General features: G+C 39.1%; 1 protein-coding gene across 2 annotated transcripts; it reads left to right on the forward strand.

Annotated features, from left to right (window-relative positions):
- LOC124152001 (aplysianin-A-like) lies at positions 1–16239 on the forward strand. Of its 2 annotated transcripts, none has more exons than XM_046524710.2 (8): positions 1–119; positions 7870–7911; positions 9655–9702; positions 10736–11135; positions 11313–11417; positions 13243–13467; positions 13861–13972; positions 15468–16239. In XM_046524710.2, exons 2-8 carry the CDS (start codon positions 7890–7892, stop codon positions 16140–16142), a joined length of 1587 nt encoding a protein of 528 aa, XP_046380666.2. In that variant the 5' UTR covers positions 1–119; positions 7870–7889; the 3' UTR covers positions 16143–16239. The 2 variants fall into 2 exon arrangements, with proteins under 2 accessions (XP_046380666.2, XP_048248322.1); XM_048392365.1 differs by lacking the exon at positions 1–119 and adding an exon at positions 6537–6791.
- The last annotated feature ends 1081 nt before the right edge of the window (positions 16240–17320 follow it).

The raw sequence follows: 17320 nt of genomic DNA on the forward strand, positions 1-17320 counted from the left end.
TGACATTATCCTGCAGGCCAGACGACATGCATCATGTCAGGTGTTAGTATATATAGCTAGCATCTGCCACCTTTCACAGTCGCAAATACTAGGGAACCCGGACGTCCTCACCCAGACAGGTAAGAAACGATGCGTATTTTCATTCCTATATTATCCTGTGGGGTTAATTGGTTAAAAAACATTAGAATATATGTACCCTCTGAAGTGTTGCATTAAGTATAGAAATCAGTGTATTAATTCATGTTGATCTCCTTTCTATCACAATGTTTATGTTGGTAATGTAAACTGAGAGGCTAAAGAAAGCATAACCAATGTCTTTTTTATGTAAATGAAAATTGCTATGACTGTTGTTAAATTTGGTAATATGCGTGCGTGCGTGCGTGCGTGCGTGTGTGTGGCTGCTTGTACTGGTCGGGGACAAATGCTGATATTATAGTGCTAGCCCACTGACATACCATGCCGCAGTTTAACATAAATACCCTACTCAGACACAGCATACTTACCACGAGCCGAACAGTCCTTGTTTTAACCCCTTAATACCGAGCACCAAACAAGTATCATCTATTAACGTCTTTTGGTATAACGCGGCCGGGGATCGAACCCCGGACCTTCCTATCTCCGGGCGCACGCTCCATCACTAGACCACTGAGGCGGTCGGGCAACTATCCAAAGCCACTATTAACTTTATTCCACACTTTTTCTGAACGTGTTTCATTCCTAAACATGCTTTTTTTTTGGAATGTTATGGGTATTTTGTAACATTGTCGCCTCTTTCATGTGTTATAAATCCTAAAATGTTCATTTGAAACACGCAAGCCTTTTTTATTAATCCGAAACACGTTTAAAGCTATTAAATATGTCTACCAGGTGTCAGCAGACGTGTTCGTTTACACCTGGTATCGTCACTATCTGATAGTGATTCATAATTACGGACATATACAGAAAAATGTAGCTGTGCTTCATATAAAGTTCAATAAAAATAAATGTATTCTGAAATTCAATAGTGTATCTTTCAATACATATTCATGAAGACATCTCCAGGGGACATCTACTTTAGGTATGCGCGTGAATCTAAATGCATGGCACACATGTTAGATGTTCCATCTGGGCAGGTCTGATGGTAGTGCAAGGGTTCACATGCGTCCAGGAGGACGTTTCATTGACGCTTGCGTTACTCAAGGGAGATTTGAACGGCATACGCTACCGGGACGACGAGGCAAATACAAAGACGTTACGTCACGTTGCACCAGGATAATGCTCGCCCGCCCGTAACGGACGTTTTTAGGCAAATAACACTGCTGTACTGTCACGACCAGCTGTTTTCCCAGACCTCTTCACCATAGAACATGTCTGGGATAGGATGAAACGACGCCTACGACAGGACCAGAACCAGCCGGTAACGCAAGCTCAGTTGGGACAATCGTTGACATATAGAACAACACCCCCCAGACTTCAATCATTTATCAATTTATCATCTGGTGTCTTTAATGCGCCGTCGCTGCCTCGCCTGTAGCAATGCAAATGGTGGTCACAGCCGATATTGACATTGTTAAGTGAGTGCGTCGCAACCTTGCCACGCAAATGGCAATTTCATTAAAAATCCTATCTTAGTTCTCTCTAGCACTTAAACAAAGATCTGACGACATTCCACTACGGGTCATGTCACTACGGTCGGGTCATGAAAGACCTATCATCCGACCTATCGGGAAAGTGACTGTAGGAATGTGTTTTCTAACCATGCAACCTCGTAGAGGTTAACATGGGGTGCGAGCGAACATTCCGAGCGATAGTATGATTCCGTCAAAAGCATCGTCTATCTCTCGCTTCAGTGGGATAAACATTTGAACGGAAGAGACGTTGCGTAGTCCGTGGGGGGTACTGCCATACAATATCGACCATCTTTTGTTCAATTTTCATATATGGGATCGAGAACTTTTTTTCTTTTTTTTGGACATTTTTTATTCCTTTCGAAGAGTTGTACATCAGGTTCAGAGGTTACACAGTAGGTTTAGTCAATTGTAGTGAAAATACGTTACATAGATGTACATTTCTTGTGATAAATAAAGCATGCATAATTGAAACACACCCACGCACACGCACACGCACACACACACACACACACACACACACACACACACACATGATATGCCTCAAGAAGAGCATGAAAAGTTGTATCGATAGTCAGATATACTAAAACAATTATGGTAGTATTGCTATTTGAGGCATAACTGATCTATAGCCTTATTGTACAGGGCATGATTATTATATTAAATTGTGTAGGATTTTTCCCCATTTTCGTTCAAATTGTCATAGACCATTGTTTTTGGTGGCAATGAATTTTTCAATCATCGCTGTCTCTTTTAGTATTTTCCTAAAATTATCAAAAATTGGTTTCTCACCCTAATACTTGATATATATATATATATATATATATATATCTTTTACTGGATTTTATAATATGATTAAGTAAAAGTTTATTTTTGTCGAATCCAAAAATAACTGAGTATTTGGTAAGTGAGATCCTAGTATTTGTGTCAAGGTTTAGAAAGGTTTCCAGTTTGCTCCAAAAGTGTTTAACATATTCACATTCCCAATATACATGTATAAGGTTTTCGCCATTTAAGTCACAAAAGGAGCAAATATCATTATCAACTAGTTTCATTCTTAATAATTCCTTTTTGGTGTAAATTATTCTGTGGATAAACTTAAACTGAAAGTCAATCCATTTAGTATCTTTAGTACATTTTCTGAAATTTGAATAAACTTCTTTCCATTGAATATCATTATCAAAAAGAGATTGCCATTTTCCATTTACTAAGGGTGGTTTTGTTTTTGTAATTAGTCTATCATAAAAGTACCTAGATCCTTGAACGGGTATAAATATATCCCTCAATTGTGGACTAAGATTTAAGTCATATATTGGTATTTTGATATAATGATTGACAGTGTCTCTCCATTCTTTAGGTATACTAAGTTTAACCTTATTACAATCTAATATTGTACCCTGTATATCATAACGTACTTGTCACTATACCCTTTTTAAACCAATTTTTAATTATGTAGTTTTCATGTTTAAATTGGTGATTTAGCCATAGGGGCTGTGATAGAATTTCGGAGATCCTTTCTGAATTTGTTGTAAATTTTCTGCCGTAATTTCCCGAAACATTTAAAACATCTCTCCAAAAAGGGTTTTTCACACATAAATATTTATCAGCATTGACTCCTAAATTTATCATATCAGTGAAAGAAAAAACTGAGGGATTATCACATGTACTCTTTTTTAAATACTTTCTTAAAGTAGATAATTTTAGTGATTCTATAAATATTTTAATGTCCACCATTCTAAGCCCACCATCAGCATAATTTTTTTCCAGATTTTGCCTTTTAATTTTATCTGGTTTATTATTCCATAAAAAACTAAACAAAATTTTATTTAAATTTGTAATAAAATCTTCTGGGGGGTTTGGCAGTGCCATAAAAATATGGACAAGAGTTGAGAGAGCCAATGACTTGATAACAGTAATTTTACCTATAAGAGTCAAGTTTCTTCTTCTCCAGTTTGCCAATAACCTATTTATTGTTTCAAGTCTTTTTCGGGTATTGATAACCCATAGATCTTGCAAATGGGGGTTGAGAATAATTCCCAACACTTCAAAATTGCCTACATGCCAGTCCAACTTTAAGTCTTCACAAATATTTGTTGAGCTCCCTGCTTTCGACCCGATCCATATGGCTTTTGTTTTATCAATATTTATTTTAAGTCTAGACATTTTAAAGAAACAATCAAGTATATTTATTGCTGCATACAGGCAGTCAGCCTCTCCGTTTAAGAATAATTGTGTGTCGTCTGCATACTGACCTAATTTGTACTCTTTCTCATTCAATACAATTCCTATAATGTTTTTATTGTCTCTTATCATACAGCCTAAGATTTCCACAGCAAAAAGAAAAAGATATGGTGATATTGGGTCTCCTTGTCTGCAACCTCTTTCATTAATAAAGAAAGAAGACATATGACCGTTTTGTATTACACAAGAGGATGCATTATTAGTTAGTAGGTGTATCCATTTTATCATATAAGGCCCAAAACCATACTTTTCTAATGCCCTGGAAATAAACTGTCTTGATATTGTGTCAAACGCTTTCTCAAAATCAATCAGCAGCAACATTCCTGGTCTATTTAGTCTTTTACATTCAAACATGTCATACAAAAGTCTTGTGTTTTCGCTAATACATCTTCCAGGAATAAAACCAGTTTGATTATCATGAATTAGGTGATCTAAAGTTGTTTTCATTCTATTTACAATACATGTACTAATTATTTTATAAAGTGCATTCAGCAATGATATTGGACGCCAGTTTTTTAGAAATCTTCTGTCTTTGTTTCCCTTGGGTATACACGTAATGACTCCCCTTTTCATTGTATATGTCATTTCCTTATTTTCAAAAGTTTCGTTTATGTATCTAAAAACCCATCTTTTTAAGTCTTTCCAATTCGAATTCTATTGGAAAGCCATCTACTCCTGGGCTTTTGTTATTTTTCATTTGTTTTACTGCCTTTGATATTTCATCTAAAGTGATTTTTTCTTCTAAATTAACCCTTAAGTCTTCATTTAGACTAGGTGTTTTTACATTTTTGAGTGTCTCAGCATTTTCACTATCATTTTCTTTTGGTAATGAGTAAAGCTTCTCATAAAATTTTCTTTGTTCATTTATTATTAAGTCCCCGTCAGTAATTTCTTCCCCTTTATTATCAATCAAAGTGTTTATGAGTTTACTTGTATAATTTCTAGATTCCAAAGTACAAAAGTAGCTTGTTGGTTTTTCACCTTCATCATACCATTTTATCCTATTTCTAATATGTATTCCTCTTGTTACTTCTTCATTAATTTTTTCTAATTCTATTTTATATTTGGATAGTTCAGCCAATTTATTTTCACTAATCTGTTGAAAGTTATTCCTAATGTCTTCCTCTACTTCTTCTATTTTATCTTCCAGTTCCTTAGTCTGGTTTTGCCTGTTTGTTTTTTAACATATGTTGCAAATGATATGGTTTTACCTCTAATTTTCATTAATAAAGTTTCCAGAAATAAACAGTCACCAATGGTTAATTCTAAGTTTGTATCCTCATCACCAATCTTACCTCCTGGCTCTTTACAAGAATATTCTGTTATAGTTTCTTCCATAATTTCCTTCACCATTTTAACATAATCTACATTACACAATAATGAGGTATTAAGCTTCCAATAACCTCGTCCTTTTTCCTGACTTAACCTGTTTGAGAATTCGAGAGTTATAACTGAATGGTCAGATTTATAGCCTGGTAATATTGAACTCTTTAAAGTCATATCATAAATATCTTGAGAGATCATGAAAAAATCAAGCCTTGCCTGTTGTCTTGGATTTCTTTTCCACCAAGTGTATTTTCTTAAGTCCTGATTCATATCCCTCCAGACATCTATAAGGTTATAATTGTTCTACTTTTTCCAATACTGTTTCTCTAGCTTTTGGGTTATTAATGTTTTTATAATTTTCTAAATCAAAAGCTGGATTCAGAACAAGGTTCCAGTAACCGCAAATTACTAGCGATTCATTTTCAAAATTATCAATATCCGTAAATAGTTTTAGATAAAAGCCTGGATCATCTTTATTTGGGCCATATAAGTTAACCATGGTCAACTTAATGCCTTCAATAGTGATATCTGTAAGTATATAGTTACCGTTACTATCTGTTTTAGTTCTAAAATTTTTATTTCTAAATTATTATTGAAAAGTATAGCTACCCCTCTGGCGTAGGACCTAAATGGTGCAATAATACATTGTAGCCCCCATTCATTTCTCATTAAATTTTCATCTTTTTCAGAAATATGAATGTCCTGTAGACAAATGATTGAGAAATTTTTCTTTCGCCAGATATTCATGACTTCCTTTCGCTTTTTTTTTCAGCTAAGCCTCTACAATTTACAGATACAACTTTAATTTTATTTATTTTAGCCATTATCAAAGGGAAAGATTTGACAACTTTTAAACCGTGTAAACATGATGAACAGTTTACACCTACTGAGCATATACAGGAGATTTTTAGTTGGAGTACACAAAAATAAAAAAGATAAACGAAAAGAAAAACTTGTGTATAAAAAAAAAGAAAGGTAGCCTTGGCAAATACATGCGAGGTTCAGCGAACTCTGAACCGCCCATCCGTATTTATAATAAAAAAGAAAATATTTTACATTTATGACCACAGGTAAAACAAAATGTTCTCACATGAACGTACAACTTGTCACATACCTTCAATAAAGTTCTTTGTTGTCATCATATATCAACATTCAACAATATCTGTGTTCTACACTTCGGAGTATCAACACTGAAAAACACCGGAGGAAGTAACTAGTAGAAACCGGACCCTTTCGACCCTTTTGGGTATTTTGTAACATCGTCGCCTCTTTCATGTGTTATAAATCCTAAAATGTTCATTTGAAACACGCAAGCCTTTTTTATTAATCCGAAACACGTTTAAAGCTATTAAATATGTCTACCAGGTGTCAGCAGACGTGTTCGTTTACACCTGGTATCGTCACTATCTGATAGTGATACGCTACCGGGACGACGAGGCAAATACAAAGACGTTACGTCACGTTGCACCAGGATAATGCTCGCCCGCCCGTAACGGACGTTTTTAGGCAAATAACACTGCTGTACTGTCACGACCAGCTGTTTTCCCAGACCTCTTCACCATAGAACATGTCTGGGATAAGATGAAACGACGCCTACGACAGGACCAGAACCAGCCGGTAACGCAAGCTCAGTTGGTACAATTGTTGACATATGGAACAACACCCCCCAGGCTTCAATCATTTTTCAATTAATCATCTGGTGTCTTTAATGCGCCGTCGCTGCCTCGCCTGTAGCAATGCAAATGGTGGTCAAAGCCGATATTGACATTGTTAAGTGAGTGCGTCGCAACCTTGCCACGCAAATGGCAATTTCATTAAAAATCCTATCTTAGTTCTCTCTAGCACTTAAACAAAGATCTGACGACATTCCACTACGGGTCATGTCACTACGGTCGGGTCATGAAAGACCTATCATCCGACCTATCGGGAAAGTGACTATAGGAATGTGTTTTCTAACCATGCAACCTCGTAGAGGTTAACATGGGGTGCGAGCGAACATTCCGAGCGATAGTATGATTCCGTCAAAAGCATCGTCTATCTCTCGCTTCAGTGGGATAAACATTTGAACGGAAGAGACGTTGCGTAGTCCGTGGGGGGTACTGCCATACAATATCGACCATCTTTTGTTCAATTTTCATATATGGGATCGAGAACTTTGTCAACGTAGTTTTCAAGCGTAGTCTGGAATGGAAGACGCCAGTTGAAACTGGTGCCGTAAACTGCTTTCTGATTGGCTAATGTCGACGTCTTGTTAGTCATTTCATTGGTCGGTCAAAGTTCGCGAGAGGTCGTTCTGAAGTGACAAGCAATGTGATGTCCTCAGATCTTTGAATAGCGGCGGCGAGAACTAACATCTGTTTTAATGAGATTGCGCATATAAATAATTACGTATTTTTATTTTTCCAAATAGAAAGTAAGAAGTGACTATCCTGCCAAGAGTATTCAAATTATTTTCACTTTTAGTTTAGTTTTGTTCATTTCCTTTTGAAATTTGATATTTTCGCTTCGTGGCACGGACTTGTATATATAGGTGATCGCCAGTCACGAAACAGTGACATGCTAACCACTAAGTAACGGAGCTTCATGTTTATACACAATCATGTGATGGGGAGGCATTAGGAACACATTCATAGGAGTGGTATTATATACACAGTGCACAATTCACATTCTGTATAATTTTCTGGTATCATTTCAGTGAGTGGGCATACATAAACGATGAACTTCTTATTGTTTATATGTGAGTATTTGTTAGTTTCTTCTATATCACAGCAGCGGATATGTCAGTTGTAAATAAAAGTTTTCAAATTTTTATGTTTGTGTTACGGCACGCCTTATGACAACTCATTTTGATTGCAAAGTTTACAGATTGTATAAACAGAATCTCCTTTTTGGGTGTTAATTAGGGGATAAACATACTGTGTAGAATTAACCGCGCTTAATCAAATTTGGAACCGAACGCGCAGCGTGAGGTTTCAAATGTTAAATTTAGCGCGGTTAAATCTACAGGCAACCGAGCTCTACATTGAAAACACAGTATGTTTATGTACATTCTACCATGACTAAATAAAACGCGAACTCTTTGGTGTCAGCAAATATACTGAGTGAAGCGGCATGGGTTGAGTCCAGTGTTTTGAGTAAGTTATCGATCTGAATTAAAGAATTACCGAACAAAATATGGCACTGATCTAAGAAATAGTCTTATACCTAAGTATTACCATTCATAACCTTCATTTGATAAATTTTGCACACTTATGTCTTGCCGAAATGAGAATGTTATTAATAAATTGGCTAAATATATTTTCTTGCTTTTAAGAAACGACAACAGTTTTTCAAATGTATACATGCAATAATTAAATTGTTTCACAATGTATATCACGTGTATTATCTGGCGCCTGCTATTGATGTTATCCGCTGTATCCATATTGTATAAATGGCCGGTGGCCTCTTTACTGATATAAACTCACAAGCTCCTTCACAGTGCGTGACACCTTCGTTACACTCTCGGTAACATCGCGATAGTACAGAGAGCTTCGCGAAGGGGCTATGGCTGTGAGGAGCTTGATAAACTCACTCACAATATGGCGCTGTATATACTCAGGCAGTTTGTTTACACCGTAATACTTCACTCGAACATATGGCAGACATTGAAAACAATAAGCACGGCAACTTGTTAAGCTAACATGAGGCGGGCATCCCTAAAGAAAGCAAAGCAAGCTTTGCAAGGCTTTCGCTCTACATCGCGCGTCACCATTATGACGTCATATCGCTCATTGTGACGCAAAAAATATGACGTCACAGTCGTATAAAGAAAAGCGCCAAAATTCCAAGCTGTCTGTTGTCTCCAAAATGTAAATACATTCCTTTTGTAGATTTCTATCTACCCCCCCCCCCCCCCCCCCCCCTTTTTATTTCGAAAAAATACTTTATTTCTGTATAAATTACCACCAAAGACAATAAATAGTTCTTAATTGTGCACCCCCCCCCCTTTTAAAAAAAGCTGTATCCGCCCATGTTGCTACACATCCTTTAAATATTGTAGTAACCGCATCTGTGCATTTTGTAACCGGTAATTGTAGATATAATTATTTAAATATGCCTACCGACAATGACTGAAAACTGTCCTATTCTATGAATATTAGCTTCCGCGGTGATGCGGCCAGCTGTTTCAATCAATGGGGGTTTATTGTGATTTAATAGCCTCTGATTGACCAATCAGTATCGAGCAAATTCCAAATTCTACCACTGCGCGTTCGGTTCCAAATTCAATTTAGCGCGGTTAAATCTACAGGTAACCTAGCTCTACATTGAAAACACAGTATGTTTATCTCCTAATTCATGGTAGAATTAAATGCAATGACATATTAAGCAGACCATAAACGTCACAGTTTTCATGTACATGACTCATACTGTTGCTCTAAGACTCCATTGCCCATATAACCAGACGCACGTAACTCATTACTTGATATGTTTCTGTTGCCAGTACTACTGCCTCAAGTCATCTTTACCTGGTCTCATGGCTGGCCCAAGTGTAAGTTCATGCCCTCAACTGACAAGATTTTAATTAACACGAATCTGTTTCTGCATTCTTATTCAATTACTTGGAGAGACTGGCGAATTGTACCAACAATGTTTCAAAAGAATTGTTCTTGAAAAGAAAAAACATTGACTTTGAGTTAATAAAAAGTAAGTAAGTTAACAAAATGTTCACATTTACCCTGAGAAGATCGTGACGGTTGCGGGGGCACGGGTGGCCCAGTCATCTAAGGCGCCGCAATTCACTGTGCAGAGTTGCGTCCCTTGGATACGCCAGAAACCTATGATTGTGGGATCGAATCCCGGTTCGCCTCGATTATGTTTCAAGGTTTGTCAGCACCATACGCGTGCTCGTGGGTTTCACCGAAGAGGTAAACGTCTGAGACCTGCATCACTTCGGGCTTTCCTCCCACATTTAGCTGACACGCTGTGATATAACTGGAATATTGTTAAAAGCGGCGTTAAACCCAACTCACTTACTCACTCACTCACTCGTGACGGTTGCACCTTTATGACATCGATACAAATACCAATACAGATCAATACAGTTCATCCAGTTCGTGGAGGTCCCATTTTACGAGGCAGTAAAAAGTGAGTGAGTGAGTCCTTTAACGCCGCTGTGGACAGTGTTTCAGTTATATCACAGAAGTTTACCGCTTTGCTGAAACTAACGAACACGGTGTTAACAAATCTTGAAACATAATCAGGGTTCGAAACTTGGATTCGGTTTCTGAAGCGCCTTAGCGACGTGAAGCTGCATAGCGGATTGCGGCGACCTAGACGACTGGGCCTCCCCCATGTACATTCGTGGAGACTAAACGAATTTGTGCCTATCTTGGTGGGGTAGCCTCGTCATTGCAAGTTTGATCCGTAAAGTCAGTTTAGGAATACCTAGACTGCATCATCGTTGCGACAGGCATATCAGAATACAAAAAGCACACTGCTGTCACAGTCTCAGTTTGGGAACGAGTATAAATGTCCTGTCAAGATTGAATACCAAATACGTTTCAAAATGTCATTTCTTCCAGACAACCAGGAAGACGATTGTCTCGATGTCGCCATTATCGGAGCAGGCATCGGCGGCACATACACAGGCTACCGTCTACGAAACAGGGGACTGAAACTAGCCATATTTGAGTACTCGGACAGAATTGGAGGCCGTATGTTCACAGCCGCACTGCCCACTGTGCCTGGCACGACTGTGGACTTCGGGGCGATGAGGTTGAATCCCAAGGAGCACACATTTCTTGCGCATACTGCGACCCAGCTTGGACTCAAAATTGTAGACTTTCCTTTAAACTATGGCAACCGTAACGAGACGATATACTACCTCCGTGGTCGTCATCTCCTGCCAGATGAACTTGGTGGCCCGCGGACTCCATACAATTTGAGGCCGAACGAGAGACTCAGCCCGAGTGATCTTTTGTGGTAAACATTTTTCATGAAACCATTTGTATGAAAATTGCTAAAAAAGAGAATTTATCCAAGGTATAAATTAGTAAACTGTAATCAGTTATACAAGAATTCCAATTTAACGTTGTTTAGAGAGTAACGACAACTTAACAGTTAATCTAACCCCTCGAATCTTATCACGTCATATTTCAGGAGGTTATATACAGAGAACACCAACATGAGCCGTTATGCGTACCCTTCAGAGTCGGAGATATACACAATATACACAACAGATGGGTACCCACTATATACCATGAGGTATGTCCATATACACTAAAGGTAATCTTACGCAGGGGCACATATTTCGGTGCAATTATTTTCAAGTTTTATCATATTTACAGCATGCTGATTGGCGCAAACTGTTCGTCCAATTGCTTCCATTGTTTGCGAAGTTGGGGTCATGACGTCACAGACAGCGTTATATAACCTTGGTTCAATAATAGATTAATTGAGCTGGTGTCTCCACTGCACCAGTAACCAGGAAACTTCTCTACATTTCCCCTAAAAAAAGAACAGGGTAATATACATCTCTAAGGGTGAGCGATGCTATGTATACCTATGAGGAATGACTTCAAATGTATGTTACGTATACAATTCTTCCTGGTGATAATACGGACCGCCTCCGTGGTCTAGTGGTAGAGCGTCCGCCCGGAGAGCGGAAGGTCCGGGATTCGATCCCCGGCCGCGTCATACCAAAAGACGTTTAAAGATGGTACTTGTTGTTACCCTGTCTGGCGCTCGGCATTAAGGGGCGAAAACAAGGACTGGTCGGTTCGGAGTCAGTATACTGTGTCTGAGTGGGATATTCATGTTAAACTGCGGCATGGTATCTCAGTGAGCTAGCACTATAAATCGGCATCAGTCCGGACTAGTACAAGCAGCCACACAAACACACACACGTACATGCACGTCGCTATACAAGTGCATTAAACCCCATTTCACCTCACCTCACCTGGTGAATAATACCCCTGTTCGTAAAGCTACCCTGGTCACAGTGCCATTTCCGCAGTGCAAAGTTCCCTGATTATACTGATACCCTGCCAATGCCAATGCCCATGTTTTTCAAAACAAACGTTCCAATTTCCCGGTTATAATGTCATATTACTTTTTGAATTTTGAAAAAAACAATTCGCAATGTAGTTAATCTTTGGGAGATGATTGCTTCTTCTACATTGAAGAATCTAATTGCATTGATCTCAGTTGTTCTCACAGCTTATCCTCATACAGAAGATTCATTTCTTGCCATCTTCAACAAGACTCCTACAGCCCTTGATACTTTCATCACCCAATAATTCAATTCCCAATACCGCAAGCTCAGATTAATCAGACTGTATTGATAATAAACTGCCCCCACATATCATGTATTGACTCTGTCCCCACCACCAACGTCGACATGCAAACACTTCATGGAGATGATGAGAAGTCTAGAGGCACAAGCCAGTCCACAAGCTAGAGCCTCATTGACACGCTGACACAAATTTCAGCTGGCCCTAAGCAAACTTATGTCAAGGAATTTTTTTCAAAAAATTATTATTGTTCACTTTTGACCCCATGGTTGACAATTTATATGATGTCTCTTTTATTTAACCTCCGATACATTATGTCATTTAGGTCTGGTTTTTCCCTTCTTTGTTGTAATGTCATACTTTCCGCAGGACGAAAGGTAGCATCATTACAAGATTCGAGTACACGAGTTGCTTACGGGGTTATTTTTCTTCACAGTGTTTACCAATTTCGATGTAGACAGTCTTATCTGTAAATATATTTGTTTTGACACATAGTCGTATGCTACTCAAAAGGATCATTTGCACTGCTGAAAACGGATATCACCCAAGACATTGAATCACCAAGTGCTGCAACATCCTCGAAACAAGCGAGGGTATGCATGGTATTGTCAACATGCAAATGTCTCGACCATGTACAGTATTACCGGAGACGATTTGGGATGTCTAGGTTTCATTATAACCTGTATAACACAAAATAACATTTGTTGATCATTGTACCTTATACAGTACCTTACATCCGCTCAAATGCATCTGTATGAAGCTTATTCATGTTGTAATCCTTTCGTTTTTATCCCCAGCATGGACAACTTCCTCAGTCGCTATGCTAGCAGAGAGGCCTACAGCTATTTACGAGATGCTTTGGTCTGGCACCACGCTTCTGGAAGATTTGGCGCTCAAATTGGATTCGACTTTCTGACCTTTCTTAGTGATAATACTTCTCCCCCCGACCTAAAAACTGTGGACAATGGTATGGACCAAGTGCCCAAACGACTGTTGAGCGCCTTCGTACTGGCCAGTCCCAGGTAAATAGTCCACCAGCTAGCTTCACCTTTAATGCTGCCTATGAGGCAAGGCTGTGAAGACCCGCATTTGAATTGGTCTTCAGCAACCTATGCTTGTCGTAAGATGCGACAAACGGGATCGGGCGGTCAGGCTCCCTGATTCTGATGCATGTTATCGCATCCCAAATGCGTCGATGACGCCATCATATAGCTGGAATGTTGCTGAGTGCGGTGTTAAACAACAAAGAAACAAACAAACAAACGTTAGACAGTCAGTTGTCATTGTTAGTATAGAGTAAGTGAAGGTTTCAATGAGTTTGTGTTTACATAAACACATCTGCAAAAACCTGCTGATACATATGATCAGTCCAATCTATATTATACTTTTAAGACGACGTTTATTTCATGTTTTAGACATTCCATCCACCTGAATCACCATCTGACCTCCATGAAAGGTCGTCCTGGCAACTACAGGTTGACGTTCCAGCCCACCAGTACAGTGGCTGGTTACACTAAACCCACACTGGTAAAACGTTGTCCTTTCCAGTGAATGTTTGGTAACACCTTGTCGTTTAGATGTCAGCTATATCATGGCGGCCTGTAAATAATCGGGGACATGGTTAACGTTGTCCAGTCATCTCATGCACCGTAATTATATATGTTGCAGTCCTGAGGCATACAGGATTCCTATGACATGGGGTTCGAATCCCATATTCACTTCTATCAGCAACAATATCCATGAAATGCATCATGTCGGGCACAATATCCGTACTCGTGGGGTTTACTAAATTGATACGCATCCATGACCTGCATCATTTCGGGCACAATATCCGTACTCGTGGGGTTCACTAAATTGATACGCATCCATGACCTGCATCATTTCGGGCACAATATCCGTACTCGTGGGTTTCACTATGGCGGTAAGCATCCATGACCTGCAACTCGACGGGCATTCTTTCCACATTAATACTACGAGTTTGTATCTGAGAAACATCAGTAATCCTTATTTTGATCTGTTAAAAGAACTGATGAGAATGCAATAGAGACTCGTGGTGCATGTCACCGTGGTTAGGAAGAAAGATGTTCCAGTGGTTCCGTTTCCTCCAACATACATAAATATTAGGAATATAGAACTTGTTACATCTAGCCAATAAAGGCAACAAAACCCTTCCATGATGAAAAGTAATATCTGCTAAGAATGTGGCACCCGTCATGTACACATGCAAAGGAAAAATCCAGTCAGCTGAAAAAACACGGGATCACATGATCTTTATCACTGATGCGTAAAATTTGAAACTGTCCACATCTTTTTCATAAAACATTTTGAAGGTCTTGCTTAGGCCTTGAATGTTGTCACCCGGATCAAACAATTTATGAGCAAAAGTCGTATGACGCACAATAAAATATTTGTAGAAAGGGCGTGTTCGTGTATGAGATGTATGTAGGCACCAAAGGCTGAAGCTACTGAAATATTGCTGACATGAAGGAACAGTTGGCTATTGGAGTAGAGGTCATACCCCTTCCATACAGCCGTTAGGGTAGGCTACCATCTAATGACTTGAACTTTTTTGTTCACTCACAATACCATTTGTCGTATCTCAATAGCAAAGTCGTGATACAAAACACAAAAACTCGATGCTTGCCATGTTTAGGAGCCTCATTCACTAAGCAAACGGAAAAACACAAATCGTATCTGATAAACTTGATTTGATTTACAATGGCTGTTATCATGATACATGGTGTCAGAAGATGGCGTTTCAAGTTCCTCTTAATGGCATATTATACATTTCTCAATACATTTCCTGACTCATTATCTGAAATCCATTAAAAGACTACAGATTGACGTTCCGCCGTTCCGCACAACATAAGTACAGATACGGATCCTTACAGCCCAAATCAGAATTCCATTTGGTTTTTTCCTGTAGATATTTTCCAGAACGTGCAACGTAAACTACATATTGTAATGCCTATCTCATATGCTTCGTGTTCCTAACAACACCGACACAATTCTCTAATTGCAGTTGCCAAACAGGCATGTGTGTGCTAGAAAGGTGGTCCTAGCTATACAGAAGGACTGTGTGGAAAAAGTGGACTTTGCACCTTATCAGAGCAGAGAATTCCGTAGGCGACTGAACACTGTTTATGGCGTGCAGTCACAAAAAATCTTCCTTGCCTACCCCTACCCCTGGAAGTACTTCAATAACATCAATGAGAACATCACCCATGCAAAAACGAATCTGCCAAGCAAGTTTACTTACGACTGGCGGGAAGGTTCCAATGGGTACTGGATCCACCTCCCTTCTTATAGCGATGGAGAGAGTAGTGTTGCCCTCTGGCGGGAACTTCAGAACCAAGGGAGCACCATATATGGAAGTATGCCAGGAGCACAGAGGGTATCAACTGAGGTACGGGATAGGATACATTCCTATATGAGCAGAATCTATAGACTACCAAAATCCTACATTCCTTCCACAGTAGGAGGGGCGATGCAACTTTGGGACACATTCCCATTCAGAGCTGCATGGCACATCTATAAACCAGGTTTCAGGATGGAACAGACTCGGGATTACATGCTGAAGCCATTTGCCAATCATGAAGTCATTCATGTGGCTGGTTCCTGGTGGCCAAACAAACTACAGGGATGGTCCGAGGCTGCATTGCGTGCAGTTGACTTGGCGGTAAAACGATATCTATGAATCCGCATAAGTCAGTAATTTCTGCCTTCACAATGTTAGTGATATATTTTGAAGTGAAACCATTTATACTTTGAAATAAACCAGTCATTAATCACTGCAATTGAGTTTATCATTTGTGTTAACACGAAAGTGCGCAAATACACATTTAGAAGCAGAACGGTTCAGTCTTTAACATAGTATGTAACGCGTGAAGATCCGGGGTAGAATAGGTCTTCAGCAACCCATGCTTGCCGTAAAAGGCGACTATGCTTGTCGTAAAAGGCGACTAACGGGATCGGGTGGTCATGCTCGCCGACTTGGTTGGTGCCTGTGCATGGTGCTCATGATATGAATCACTGGATTGTCTGGTCCAGACTCGATTATTTACAGACCGCCGTCATATAGCTGGAATATTGCAGAGTGCGGCGTTAAACAACAAACAAACAAACAAACAAAACATAGTATGTGATGAACAATTATCCCGTTGATGATGAAGAGGATTATGATAATGGTGATGTAATGATATTATAAAGCCATTAAAGCGTGATGCAAATATTATGAAGTCCTCTTGGGTTTGTCATAAAGTTTTGAAGTCTGACATTGCACTAGGTCGATTTTGCATATCGAGTCGTCAGATCGCTGAAATAGTCAAGCGATTTTGAGCTTTTAGCTTTTCACATTTAGAAAACCCTACTGGTTACATCACACAATTATTAAGACATTTGAGAGCATGTTGACAAACTCGAAAATTATTTGACCAAGGGCATAACGTTAAGGAACACAAAATATGTTATAATCTAGAGACTTGAAGAGTTAGTGTCTAAGGGGGACGGTGAGATGAATACAGACATGGCGTCTTCGACACTCACACACCGACATGTTCCATTGATAGCGTGAGTGGATATCATCTGCAGATGACAAAGAGGGACGTTTTCAAGTTGTCTTCAGGAGTATAAGATAGCTTTACCGCTACACTTAGGAGGGTTGATTGCGAAGCTCTAAGCCTCAAATAGAATGAATTGCGCAAGAGTGAAATCTTTTGTTATATAAATTACTTGATGTCACAGAAGCATATCAATACAAACTTCATCATCTGGGCAAACTGTTTCGCTGCGACAAGTTATTAATATTCACAAGGGGTTTGTGACCGTTGGAAAGTGGAGAAACCTGAGGAACGTGATGTAATCATGTACTTGCAT

Source organism: Haliotis rufescens, unplaced genomic scaffold (genome assembly GCF_023055435.1).
Source record: "Haliotis rufescens isolate VD_foot unplaced genomic scaffold, xgHalRufe1.0.p SCAF_11, whole genome shotgun sequence".
NCBI lineage: Eukaryota > Metazoa > Mollusca > Gastropoda > Lepetellida > Haliotidae > Haliotis > Haliotis rufescens.

Bases quoted from the DNA above. Each gene is read 5' to 3' on its own strand.
- LOC124152001 (XM_046524710.2), top strand. From the start codon at position 7,890: ATGAACTTCTTATTGTTTATAT. The intron at 7,912-9,654 runs GTGAGTATTTGT...TTCTGTTGCCAG, and splicing joins GAACTTCTTATTGTTTATAT to TACTACTGCCTCAAGTCATC. The intron at 11,418-13,242 runs GTATGTCCATAT...TTTTATCCCCAG, and splicing joins TACCCACTATATACCATGAG to CATGGACAACTTCCTCAGTC.